Genomic DNA, 12,968 nt, shown 5'->3' with positions numbered 1-12,968 from the left:
ATTGTCATAGAATACAAAGCAGCTAGCCATATTCTGTCATTGAATCTACATGATTCATTTTTATTGTTATGTGGAGACTATCAGCAAGCAGCTGCTGACAGATCTAGTATTCCAGTTCTGTTTATTCATCAGTGCGCAGGACCCCACTCCATGACCTTTACATGCCTAGGGTAGGGATTGTCCTAATTCATCCCAGTTACCCTGGATATATTCGCAAGTAATAACTAGAATGAAAAAAAAAACACATAAACATTTCAGTCTGCAGGAGCAAGCCTACTGCCTACTTGTTGACGGTTTCTAAATCAAGATGATTTTCCAGCAATGTTGAAAGAGAAACTGAACTGAAAAAAAGAAATGTCCTTGGCTTGTCTCTTCTGTCAGGTTGTTAGCAAATTCCATCTCAATGTTTCCTGCTCCTATTTCCAGGAAAGCTGGGTGACCTGGGTTTCTGATCCCACCAAGTTGTCACCCCCACCCATAGACACCAGACATCTGGCATATTTGACTAGTCATGTAATAATATTGGAATAGAAAAATGTATGACATCATAGGGCTCGTTCACATCTGCGCCACGGGTCTTCATTATGCAGGTTTCATTTGAGTGGGTTTGGAAAGTGTCCGGCTGTGAGCGCCGCTGAACGTTTTGTGCTCTCCATGGCGAAACCATGTTTTTTTTAACCGGACACAAAGTCGGACATGCAGGACTATGTGTCCAGTTTACAAAACCGGTTTCGCCGCGGAGAGCACAAAACGCTCACCGGCGCTCATGTGTGTTCTGACACGGTCCGTCAGGTTTCCGTCTTCTGTCTGCCGAAGACAGAAACCTGAAAATGGAAATCAGTTACTGATGTGAACCCAGCGATAGCTAGTCAGATATCAGGAGCCTGGGAAAGTTGGGTAACTATTGTTACAAGTTATTATATTCATTAGATAACTGACATCACTTCCAGTATTCCCCAACCTGCCCGCCCTGCTTGGGAAATCCACATACTGGTGGCCTTTTCTTTTAACAGGGAGAACTGGTTAAACGTGTTGCTCCTGACTAAAATTAGGAAACTTTTCATATAACACTCTAAGGTCTGATACAACAGCAAACCCCACGACTCCATTCAATTTCTATATTTGGTATCACCCAGCTTTCTGAGAGCCCTGAGCAGCTCATGTTCCACATGTTTCTGAATTATGTTAGTATATAACCAGGTGGACGGATGACATGTAACAGAGGATAAATAGGTAACCTAGTAATATGGAGGCAATCTCCTGTACACAGCCTTATCTCTGGACAGGCACATTCCTCAGTATGACGTCAAGAGGTGAAGAAAACTGAAGGAGAGGCCAAGTGTATGTCCGCAGCGTATGTGACACCCCAAAGAGTTGCTGCAATCAGTCTCCTCTCTCTGTATGTCTGTCTGTCTGTCTGTCTATTTTTTTTCCATCTTCCTATCAGGATCCAACATATTTCACAGCAAACATATCACAATACCAGAACCCAGGTGAAAACTGGATGACTCCCATTATCCACTAGCATTCATTGGGGTCTTTTTGAAAACCTGGTTAGGGTCTTGTTACTTCGCAACTTCCATGCGCATTTACCATGTTACACAGTGAAGCTCCTGACACTTACATGGTGGTATCTGTCACCTTCACCCCCCCTCCCCCCCACACAAATACACAAACCATATACTGATATATTGCATGGTATATTGTTATAGGTATATTTCAGGTACTGGTACTGCAGGGAATCCTAAATGGACCCATATGCCCCCAATATACCAAGAAAGGACAAAAGAGCGTCCCTTTATGATAGACCTGCCCTTACTACATGGGGCAAAACATATTTTGGACATTTGCGCAATCCAAAAGTAATAATCATGTCATTGTCATGAATGGGGCTAGGACCTGTTTGCTGCTGTTCACACTGTCCCCTACAGCTGTTGTGGAACTACAAGTGCCATCATTGCTCCAGAGCCTTCTCACAGGGTAGTAACAGCTTGTATTCAGCGATCTGCACTCATTGGTCACTGGGACAGCAGACAGTAGTCCTACAAGGAGGGGCTGGTGGTCTCCTCCACAGCTGAAGATTTGTGACAGCTTCTCCTTGGTAACTTTGTAGCAAGCTTTCAGCTTTGTCACTGTCTTCAGGCTCCTCCCAGGGGTTGTCTCTCTCTACCTGGGGACAGGTGCAAGGAGCACAGGCTGCAGACATAGTCAGATCTCCTCTCTCCAGGGTCCTGCTCTCCTCCAGGATGTCCTATCCAGGCTCTGTTCCTGGAGACCCCCAATCTCCTCTGTGGGTAATCACTGGATCTCATTCCTGGGGTGGATCTGGAAAGCTGGAAAGTCTTCAGGCTGCTGACAGGGTCAGGAAGTCTCCCTTTGCGGAGGAGTGGATCCCTGATGGTCAGCTGGCCACCTTGTCCCTGGAGAACACCAAGGAGGATACCATTGATCTTGAAGACCACCCATCTCTTGATGAAGTGCCTGGGAAGATTGAGGTGCAACAGGGTCCTGTAGACCCCTCAGTGCCTGACACCTGCAGGGACCATGGACAAGAGCTCAGCCTCTTCTGCTACCAGGAACACAAGCTCATTTGTGCCCAGTGCAAATCCCTGGGCACCTGCCAGACACACAGAACCAAGCCGGTGGAAGAAAGGGCATCTCAGATACGGGTGAGTAGTGGTCCTGTTCCCCCTCCTGCATTGCAGAACTGTGCCCATCTGTGGTTTGGTGCCACCCTGCAGTGCAGAAGAGCTGTTGGCTATTTCAGGGTTAACGCTAGAGCACCCTTCTGTGCATGCAGGAGGAGGGGAGTGTGTTGCAGCAGAGACCTGACTCATTGCAGCAGAAGCAGGGATTGTATAGAGAGAGTTTTTTTCTCATTTGTCTTGGCAGCCATGCCAAGCAATCATATCATAACAGCCTGGCGGTACTCATGCCTGCTAGAGGGGGCGACACTGGATATGTGACTCAGGGTGATAGTGGGTGTGTTCTGGGTGATTACTCTTCAGGTTTCACTGCTTGTTCCAGTTTTATTATTCCCGAAGAAAGCTGAGTGACATCAAATATGACCACCAAATCTTTTTTAGTATGCATGCCAGACGTCTGCATGGTAAATATACCAATCTGTAAAGGTGTATCTTTTTATATCTAGGCTAGATGTGCCATTCAGAAGTATAGGAAAGTTGGGTGACGGTCTATTTATAGACAGCAAGGTAAACAAGAATGAAGAGGAAGAGAAGGAATGTCACAGATTTTTACTCATGCATATATGCTATTTCCTGGGTGCACGCCCTGATGACATGAGCTGTGCACGCCTCTGAATCACTGCTGTCCAGCACGTTTTACAAATACTTCACCGTCACGTTGAAACTGGTGATGTTGGCTCCTGTTCACGTGTGTCAGTCACTGTGACAGATTCCGTCATATTTAGAGGGATAAATAGTGACCGACCCTGACAAATCCCATTTAAGCCAAAGGGGTCCTCTGGTCACTGGTGATATCTGACTGTTGAAGGTTTCGTGTAAGCGCCAAGTGTGAGCAGATCTGACCGTCCAAATATTGAACCAGCCTGGAGGTGAGGAAATGGCAAAGAGGGACAGATATAGGCAGCAAATAATGCTATACTACCCCCATAACAGGGACAGACATAATATAATTCACAACCATACTGCTCCCATAATCATGACCCCCATCACTGTAACAGTACACTATACCATCTAGAGTGCCACCATAACAGTGCCCCTCCAATCTCCCCAAACCAATGACAACCACAATCTCAGCAATAGCCATAAATTACACTATTAACAGCCACCATGCCCCATATCAGTGACAGCAAAATGTTCTTTATAACAACCACAGTACCCCATAAAAGGGACAACCTCAGTACCCCATCACAATGACAGTTATGGTGCCCCATAACATATGTAGTGCCACCATAACTGTGCCGCTCACAATCTCTCCAAACCTGTGACAACCACACAGCAACAACCATAATTTACTCCATAGAAGCCACAGTACCCCAAAATAGTGACAATCCCAGTACCGCATCACAGCAAGTTACAGTGCTCCATAACATCTGCAGTGCCACCATAACTATGCTACTCACAATCCTTCCAAACGAGTGACAACTACAATGTACCCTATCACAGCAACAACCATCATGTACTCCACAAAATCCACCGTACACCCATAATAGTGAGAACCCCAGTACCCCAACACAGTGCCCCATAACATCTATTGTGCCACCATAACTGTTTCACTCACAATTAGGGTTGAGCGATCAGGATCGGATTCCGATCGGCGATCGAGTAAATTTCACGATCGGAATTCTGACCCGATCTTTTCCAGCGGGATTGATGTCAGAGATTATTTCAAGATCGGCTCAACCTTCAAGTGACTTTTCCCATAGAGAGGCATTGACTAGGGTTGAGGATCGGGATCGGAAAAGATTGGATGCCGATCGGCGATCGAGCAAATTTCATAATCGCGATCGGGATTGGCTGGAAAATGATCGGAAATCAGATTTTGAAATCAATCCTGAAATCTCAAGATCGGCTCAACCCCACTCACAATTCACCCAAATCAGTGACAACCCCAATGACTATCTCACAGCTACAGCCATTACTTCTTCAGTAGCAGCCACAGTACCTCCATAATAGTAACAGCCCCTTGTCCCCCACGACAGCAACAGCCGCAGAATCTCATAACAATGACAACAGTCACAATGCCCCCATAAATATTCCTATTTATTAATATTAGACTCCTGACAATTGGGAAGAACTGAGCAATTCCTGGGGAAAGTGACAACTGCAGTTAGATATGTCCTAGTGGTTGTCAGCCCCCTCTCCATACACTGTGTCGGGGTCACTAAGGTTCTAGCCAGGGAAGAACAGGTTAGTAGGAATTTTGCATTCCCTGTATTTCCAGTATCAGCCATTACTGCTACTGTAACAACCAGTTCTGCAGGATCTGTGTAGACAAGAGGTAAGTGACCACTCTCTTGGGACATTACACCTGTGTGCTGCATATCTGTTTTGTTCCCAGTTATCAGCCATTCCAGGCTAGGTAGAGGACAACTGTAGGAGTCATTGGGATAAATACTAAAAAAGGTTATGTGCAGGTTAAAGTTCTGCTGCCCCTTTATATTAGCACCTCATGTCTCTGGGGTATATCATTATATTAGGGTGGTATTCCCCTTTAAATAGCGCAATAATCTCAGTTATCACAGGAACCGGAGACACATCCAGCGCTGCCCCCATTATTGTGGCTGCCTCTGACAATACAACATTCTCTGCATCTGGGCCACGCACAATGGACTCTTTATACCTGGCCTGAATTCTTGGAGTAGATAGCAAGGAACACCTTGGGAGTTGGGTTACTAACCCCGGCATGTGGTGACAATTCATGGGTATCAGTTTCATGTAACTACCACAAACTCAGCCCCATCCAGAGACGGATTATAGACTGATTGAAAAAGGTCTTATCCTTAAAGGAACACTCCAGGGAAAACTGATTTAATGTTATATGTAGTGCAGGGGGTGGAGCATGACATCTGGGACAGCTAAAGCAGCTCTACATACGACATCTTATATCTCAGGTTCCTGGATGCCTTGCAGTGGTAGCACGTTTGTTTACATCCTGTCCAGCTCACACAGATGCAGCGCTTGTTACAATGTATCAAACATATGTCTAATAAAGAGTCAGGTGGACAAGAGTTGTACCAAGCGGATGAAGAATTTATCTGATCTGTGCTCACGGTGAAAGGGTTAACACCGGCCAGCACAGAGATTTCAGGTATTGATACCACGTGATGTCATCAGAGACTTTACTAACCAAAACCTTCCTTTACAGAACAAGATCGTTGATCAATGTGAAAAGCTTCAGCTGCAAACAGCAGGAATCGAGAAGTATCTTATTGATGCGCTGCCAGACAAGATCCCCCGAGTGGCGGTAAATATAGACGAGTCCTTAGAGAGTATATGACAGTATTGTCATCTTATGTTCAGTGTTATAGCCCCTAGTGACAGTTCAGTAAGGCGGCAGCATGAAAAGTGTGTGTGTGGGACGGGTGACAACAAGTGCACCATTATTATCAGTTATATCAAATATGGAAGACCAGAGTTACATCCTGTATTATACTCCAGAGCTGCACTCACTATTCTGCTGGTGCAGTCACTGTGTAAATACATTACATTACTGCGTATCCTGTATTATACTCCAGAGCTGCACTCACTATTCTGCTGGTGCAGTCACTGTGTACATACATTACATTACTTATCCTGTACTGATCCTGAGTTACATCCTGTATTATACTCCAGAGCTACGCTCACTATTCTGCTGGTGCAGTCACTGTGTACATACATTACATTACTTATCCTGGACTGATCCTGTATTACATCCTGTATTATACTCCAGAGCTACGCTCACTATTCTGCTGGTGCAGTCACTGTGTACATACATTACATTACTTATCCTGGACTGATCCTGTATTACATCCTGTATTATACTCCAGAGCTGCGCTCACTATTCTGCTGGTGCAGTAACTGTGTACATACATTACATTACTCAATGTGTAGTCAGTGAACAAGCAGCTAATGCTGGGAGATTTCAGCTCCACATATTTAGTGTACAAAATAATAAAAATAATATCAATAAGTCAGCTGGGAAGTATTTCCTTTTGTCAGAGAGAGGCCTGACACACTGTAACGATATCTACACCTGTATCACAGAGCACGGCAAGAGCTGCTCGCGAGATGATCATCCAACGATTAAACTTCATCCGTGATGTCTGTGACAATGAGGAGCAACGCTTGCTGGAGGAGATCCATGCGGAGGAGGAGCGGGCCCAGCAGGGGATTCTAACCCAGAGAGCCCACTGGACGGAGTCCATCAAGAAGCTGTCTGGCATCAGGAACTACCTGGTGGACATGTTGACCAAGATGGATGACCTCAACCTCATTGTACGTAATAATCTGATTAATGATTTAACATTCCTGTAATCCGGCACTTGATTCTGGATTATAAAGACTTCTGGACTATTGGATTCTAGATTAAAGGAATTTCAATGCGATTAAGAAGATTTCAAATATTTTAATCTCATGTTTTCTTCATCTGTTTCTCTCCAGGTTTCCGAAAACAAAATGGAGGACAGGTTAGTCTGATATCCAGTCATTTTTCTGAACTTTGGCTTTAATCATTTTAAGATTAGACCGATATGGCTGCTTTCATCCTGAAACAGTGCCACTCCTGTACATGGGTTGTGTCTGGTATTGCAGCTAGCTCCATGGAATTCAATGGGACTAAACTGCACTACCATGCAAAACCTATGGACAAGTGTGGCTCTGTTGTTTCGGAAGCAAATTGTTGTGTTTTTCTAATCCTGCAGCGATGACGTGCTGCACTGCTAGCATTACAAGTGATCTGCACTGGATTGGATGGATCCAAGTAGGACTGTGCAACTAATCAGATTAATTCCCCATTAAAAAAAAAAAAAAAAAAAAAAAATTATGATTCAGATTTTCACCAGAATTGTGAAATCTCTGATATATTCCCTGCAGGCTTTGTCCTTGCTACAAACTATGATGAACACTTTCTATGACTTCTCTCGACACCAGATCACTCTCAGATTACACAATAGAATCATAAACATGAAATTTTATTTTTAGCCAAAAATTACCCAGCCCGAAACCAAAGAGGTGAATAGTTTATTATTTCTATTGCTATTATTTAAGAAAAATGTATATATGTGTCATCTATAAACTGTAATAAAATATAATCTATAATCCATCATAATCTGCAATAACCTTCAATACCTAAGCATAATGTATAATACACTATGAGCTGTAATACCCTTTATTAATTATAATAAAATGTAATCTATAATACACTGTAATAAATATAATCTACAACACCCTATAATCTGTAATAAATAATAATCTATTATACACTATAATCTTTTATAAATGATATAATAAACTGTAATAAATTAAATCTATAATACACTATAATCTTTTATAAATAAATCTATTAAACACTATAATCTGTAATAAAATATAATCTATAATACCCTATAATCTGTAATTTTTAAGAACTGTAATAAAATATATGATCCATTATAATCTGCAATAACCTTCAATAACTAACCATAATATATAATACACTATGATCTGTAATACCCTTTAATGATTATAATAAAATGTAATCTATAACAATATGTAATCTATAATATATATAATATAATCTGTAATAATATATAATACCAATACACTATCATCTGTAATAAACTGTAACCATGACGACAACATGTGGCTCGCTCTGATTTGTTCTGCACCTTCTGCTGGAGTTTAGAAGGGTCGATGAATTATTTATTATGCTTACTTATATAGCGCCATCATATTCCGCAGCGCTTTACAGACATTGACAGTCACTGTCCCATATAGGGCTCACAATCTACATTCCCTATCAGTATGTCTTTGGTGTGTGGGAGGAAACCCACGCAAACACAGGGAGAACATACAAACTCCTTGCAGATGTTGTTCTTGTCAGGATTCGAACCCAGGACTCCAGTGCTGCAAGGCTGCAGTGCTAACCACTGAGCCACCGTGCTGCCCATGATTTACCAACTTTTGGAAATTCCATACACCGCGTTACCTAGGTTACAGCAGAATTTGGGCAGAAGTTGGAGAATATAGATATTCCTGTAGACCCCCTACTAACAATGTACCATACAATATGGCCAAAAAGTAGTGTCTTAAAGGGCCCAAACACTTCCATACAGTGGTCTAACAATGTTATATAACATAGCACTGTCATTCAGTGACCACAAAATAGCTTCATACATAATCTAATAACTGGACTCTATCATGTCTAAATAAGACTGCTATACAATTCATAAGCTCCAGGTCCTCTGGAGCACCCCTTCAGCAGGGTCAGTGTATACCCCCTGTGACACCGCACATGTTATACAACCCTAAGACTGGAACATCTGGGAGGGCTAGAACAGTGAAAGTAATAGGAGAGAACATTTACATAATGGACTGCCAGGAAGAGTTGGGGAGGGGGGAGCCTCTGAGTGACTGGATGACAGACATTACCCCATGACAGCTAATATGGCTGACGATGGTAGTGGTCAGACAGCTACTTCCTGACCCAGAAGACTGTAGACTGTCTACACATGATGATCGCACAGAAGGATCTAGACTCTAGATTCTAGAGTATGTTAGAACTGAGGACTGATCTTTATGACACATTGCTACCACAGCTTCTTCTACTTCTACCACAAACACCATAGTTGTTATAATAATGCAGAGGAGGACAATGATCTCCCCAATGTCTTATCAAGTGTCTTGTAATTATAGGACAGAAGAAGCAGAAGGAATTCTGGATCCTCAAGAGTCAGAAAAGCTCAACTTTAACATGAATTGTTGTCAAAGTCCATTACTGAACAGATTGTGGGCCCTGTCTGTTCTGTGCTGCACCACCGGTCAGTATAATATAAAGCTACACTTCATATTCCCTGTCTTCTCCTACACCTCTGGGCAGCATTATATACAGCTTCACCTTCATATATCCACTTTCCTCTCCTACACCTCTGGTCAGTATAAGACACTACATCTTCATATATCCTCATCCCCTGTCCTCTCCTACACCTTTGGTCATTACAAGACACTACACCTTCATATATCTTTTTACCTTGTTCTCTCCTATACCTCATGTCAGTATAAGACACTACACCTTCCTATATCCTCTTCCCCTGTCCTCTCCTACACCTTCATATATCCTCTTCCCCTGTCCTCTCCTACACCTTCATATATCCTTTTTCCCTGTTCACTCTTAGGGAGCGTTCACACTACCGTCGGTGTCCGACATGTAGTGTCCGCTCCTAGTGTCCGCTCAAAATCTGTCACGGACACTAGGAGCGGACACTAGATGTGTCCGTGACACCTGTCATTCACTTGAATGGGCATCGGGTGCGTTCTTTTGCACTCCGTGCCCGTCCTTCCCTGTCCGCAAGAGAAGATGTCCGACTTCTCAAGCGGACAGAGAAACCCTGCATGCAGGGTTTTTCTGTCCGCTTGAGAAGACGACATCTTCTCTTGCGGACAGAGAAGGACGGGCACGGAGTGCAAAAGAACGCACCCGATGCCCATTCAAGTGAATGACAGGTGTCACGGACACATCTAGTGTCCGCTCCTAGTGTCCGTGACAGATTTTGAGCGGACACTAGGAGCGGACACTACATGTCGGACACCGACGGTAGTGTGAACGCCCCCTTACACCTCAGGTAACTATAAGACACTACACCTTCATATATCCTCTTCCCCTGTCCTATTCTACACCTTGATATATCCACTTCCCCGTTCTCTCCTACACCTTTGGTCAGTATATGACACTACACCTTCATATATCCTCTTCCCCTATCCTCTCCTACACCTTCATATATCCTTTTTCCCTGTCCACTCTTACACCTCAGGTAACTATAAGACACTACACCTTCATATATCCTCTTCTCCTGTCCTATTCTACACCTTGATATATCCTCTTCCCCGTTCTCTCCTACACCTCTGGTCAGTGTAAGACGGTACACTTTTATATATATATTCAATTATAATGAGACATAGGTTTGAGCTTCTTAAGATGATGGGTCATAAATTTAATTTTCAGCTTGTGAAAGCCTCACGTTTGATGAGAAGACCATGAGCCCCTTACTTGCCTTATCAGACAGCAACAGCCTCAAGTTTCTCCAAAAGAAGGCGAAGGACTATCCAGATGGACCTGAAAGATTTGACCACTGGCCCAATTGCTTGGCTGTAGAGTCTTTCCAGAAGGGCATTCACATGTGGAAGGTCAATGTGGAGACGTGTTGTGCCTACAAGCTCGGCATCACCTATAGATCTATTGCACGTAAGGGCTCAGGCAACGATGCCCGTCTAGGATACAATCCAGTTTCCTGGATCTTCTCCCGTTACGATAAAGACTTCCGTTTTTCCCACGACTCTCAGCATCAACTTATAGAACTTCTCAAGTGTCCCAAACAAGTTGGCATCTTGGTGGACATGGACGCCGGAGAGCTGATCTTCTTTGACCCTGTTTCTTGTGTTATCTTGTACAGTCATCAAACAAGGTTCTCAGCCCCGGTCAGTCCGGTGTTTGCAGTGGCCGACGAGAGCATTAGTCTGGAGAAGTGACCTCTGAAGAAAGTCCAAAGGTCCTTATTTATAGAGTGAATTGTACAGAAGAGTCTATAGATTTTTTTATACAATGTACATGAAGGTGTTATGTATGTGAAGGAAAATCTAAACCCAGGGCTGAGTATTGAGTTTTGGTTGGTTCTCCAGAAATTGGACTTTACCTTTGGTGTCCTAACCAATGGTTGGACATGTTTGGCCAGTCATGGCTCATTGATGGCTTCCTTGCGTATGTTAGGTCTATATGGGATCTGAAGATGGAACACTGGAATGTATTGGGTTGCACCAGCTAGGGAGACCCAGGTGGCACATTACTTTTCTGTATGACTGTGAGTTACACTGTCTTGACGTAACATGGAAGTACAGAAAAAATTTCCATAACTATTTTTTATTACTTGAAACAGCGCCACTCTTGTAAACAGACCGAGTCAGGTATTGCAGCTAATCCCTAGTGAAGTGAATGGGGCTAAGCTGCAATGCCAGACAACATATGAGCAAGAGTGGTGTATTTACCAGGAATTGAAGTAAAACTCACTTGTAAAACTCTTTTTGCAAGTAATCAATACCCACCGATCCCCATATAATGGTGGTCATCGTAGTTGCTGGGGCGATCCGCTGATCACCTCACATACAATTCCTATTACCCCTTCCAATGTAACTTGCTTTGTATGATATGGTTGGTTTATAGGATTTGATGGGAATTTGGGCATTATGTGGTTGGGGAATGTTCTTCCAATTTTCACATACACTAAATTGTGTGAGCACTGTCTAGCCCCAAAGTCTAACTTTCACCACCTCTACCCACTTCAACCCTTTGCATCCTTCACTAGCTGCTCCACTGATTTCAACACAGTTGGAATTTTTTCTCTAGCCCCCACCATTCCTGAGTAACTGGTGGTGTTAATTTCATGTTAACTAGGCTCCCTGCTGTCAGTGTGGGACCTCCCACCTTACAGTAGGGAGCATCATTAGAATATTGGATGTTGAAATTAATATTGCCAATTGCTCAGGAGCGGTGGGGGCTACAGAAAAGATTCCAACTGCCCCAGAATCAGTGGAGCAGCACCTATTGAAGGATGGAAAGAGTTAACGTTGATGGAGGCCCCATGTACATTAGGTTAGTTGATAAATCAGTTCAGTCAAAATTGGAAGGTCTGGAAAGTATATGAAGGTTTTACTGACTCCTCCCTAATGATCAGGCTGTTCAATTTCAACAGGTCCAGTGTATTTTGTTCTTGGAGAGACAAGGTTTACTTCCTTCTCCCCATTCACCGATCATGCATACTCAGCCAAGCCAAGTGTGCAAGTGTATGATAGGATTAACTGATGACCATAAAAGCATTCTTCAGCAGATATATGGCCAGCTTTATGCTCAGTTTTTTTCGAACCATCTGAAGTTTCTTTACCCCTTCCTTGTGATTACTTTTTCAATCCACTGTTGCCTTGGAAAACACGAGACTGTGAAATCTGTAAGATATGAATGTTCTGAAAGATATGTTGATTGTGTGAAGATTCAGATTCTAGAAATTCTCTAAAGTTTATTTGCACAAAATGTATAAAAGCTGTAATAATCTCATGTAAATTCTAATATATTCTGTGCGTAGTGACATCACTATTAAACATTATATTGTTATAATATTCATGTGGTCAACTGTAAGGTTACAGATTACAATTTGGGAATAGAAACCAAGAATTTTGGTCATCCAGAGTGGCATATGGTGTCACACCTGAGGACTACCTCATGAAGGATGTTCACAGTTGGCCACCCAGGATATGGATATT

General features: G+C 43.1%; 1 protein-coding gene across 1 annotated transcript; it reads left to right on the top strand.

Annotated features, from left to right (window-relative positions):
- The first annotated feature begins 2,185 nt into the window (after positions 1 to 2,185).
- Positions 2,186 to 12,091, top strand: BSPRY (B-box and SPRY domain containing). The gene is made up of 6 exons (XM_075259099.1): positions 2,186 to 2,669; positions 5,851 to 5,949; positions 6,729 to 6,959; positions 7,125 to 7,150; positions 9,357 to 9,481; positions 10,663 to 12,091. Exons 1-6 carry the CDS (start codon positions 2,247 to 2,249, stop codon positions 11,184 to 11,186), a joined length of 1,428 nt encoding a protein of 475 aa, XP_075115200.1. The 5' UTR covers positions 2,186 to 2,246; the 3' UTR covers positions 11,187 to 12,091.
- The last annotated feature ends 877 nt before the right edge of the window (positions 12,092 to 12,968 follow it).

The sequence above is a fragment of the Leptodactylus fuscus genome, chromosome 11 (genome assembly GCF_031893055.1).
Source record: "Leptodactylus fuscus isolate aLepFus1 chromosome 11, aLepFus1.hap2, whole genome shotgun sequence".
NCBI classification, from domain to species: Eukaryota; Metazoa; Chordata; class Amphibia; order Anura; family Leptodactylidae; genus Leptodactylus; species Leptodactylus fuscus.
The sequence above is the reverse complement of the archived record's forward strand: the minus strand, read 5'-3'. Positions and strand labels throughout refer to the sequence as shown.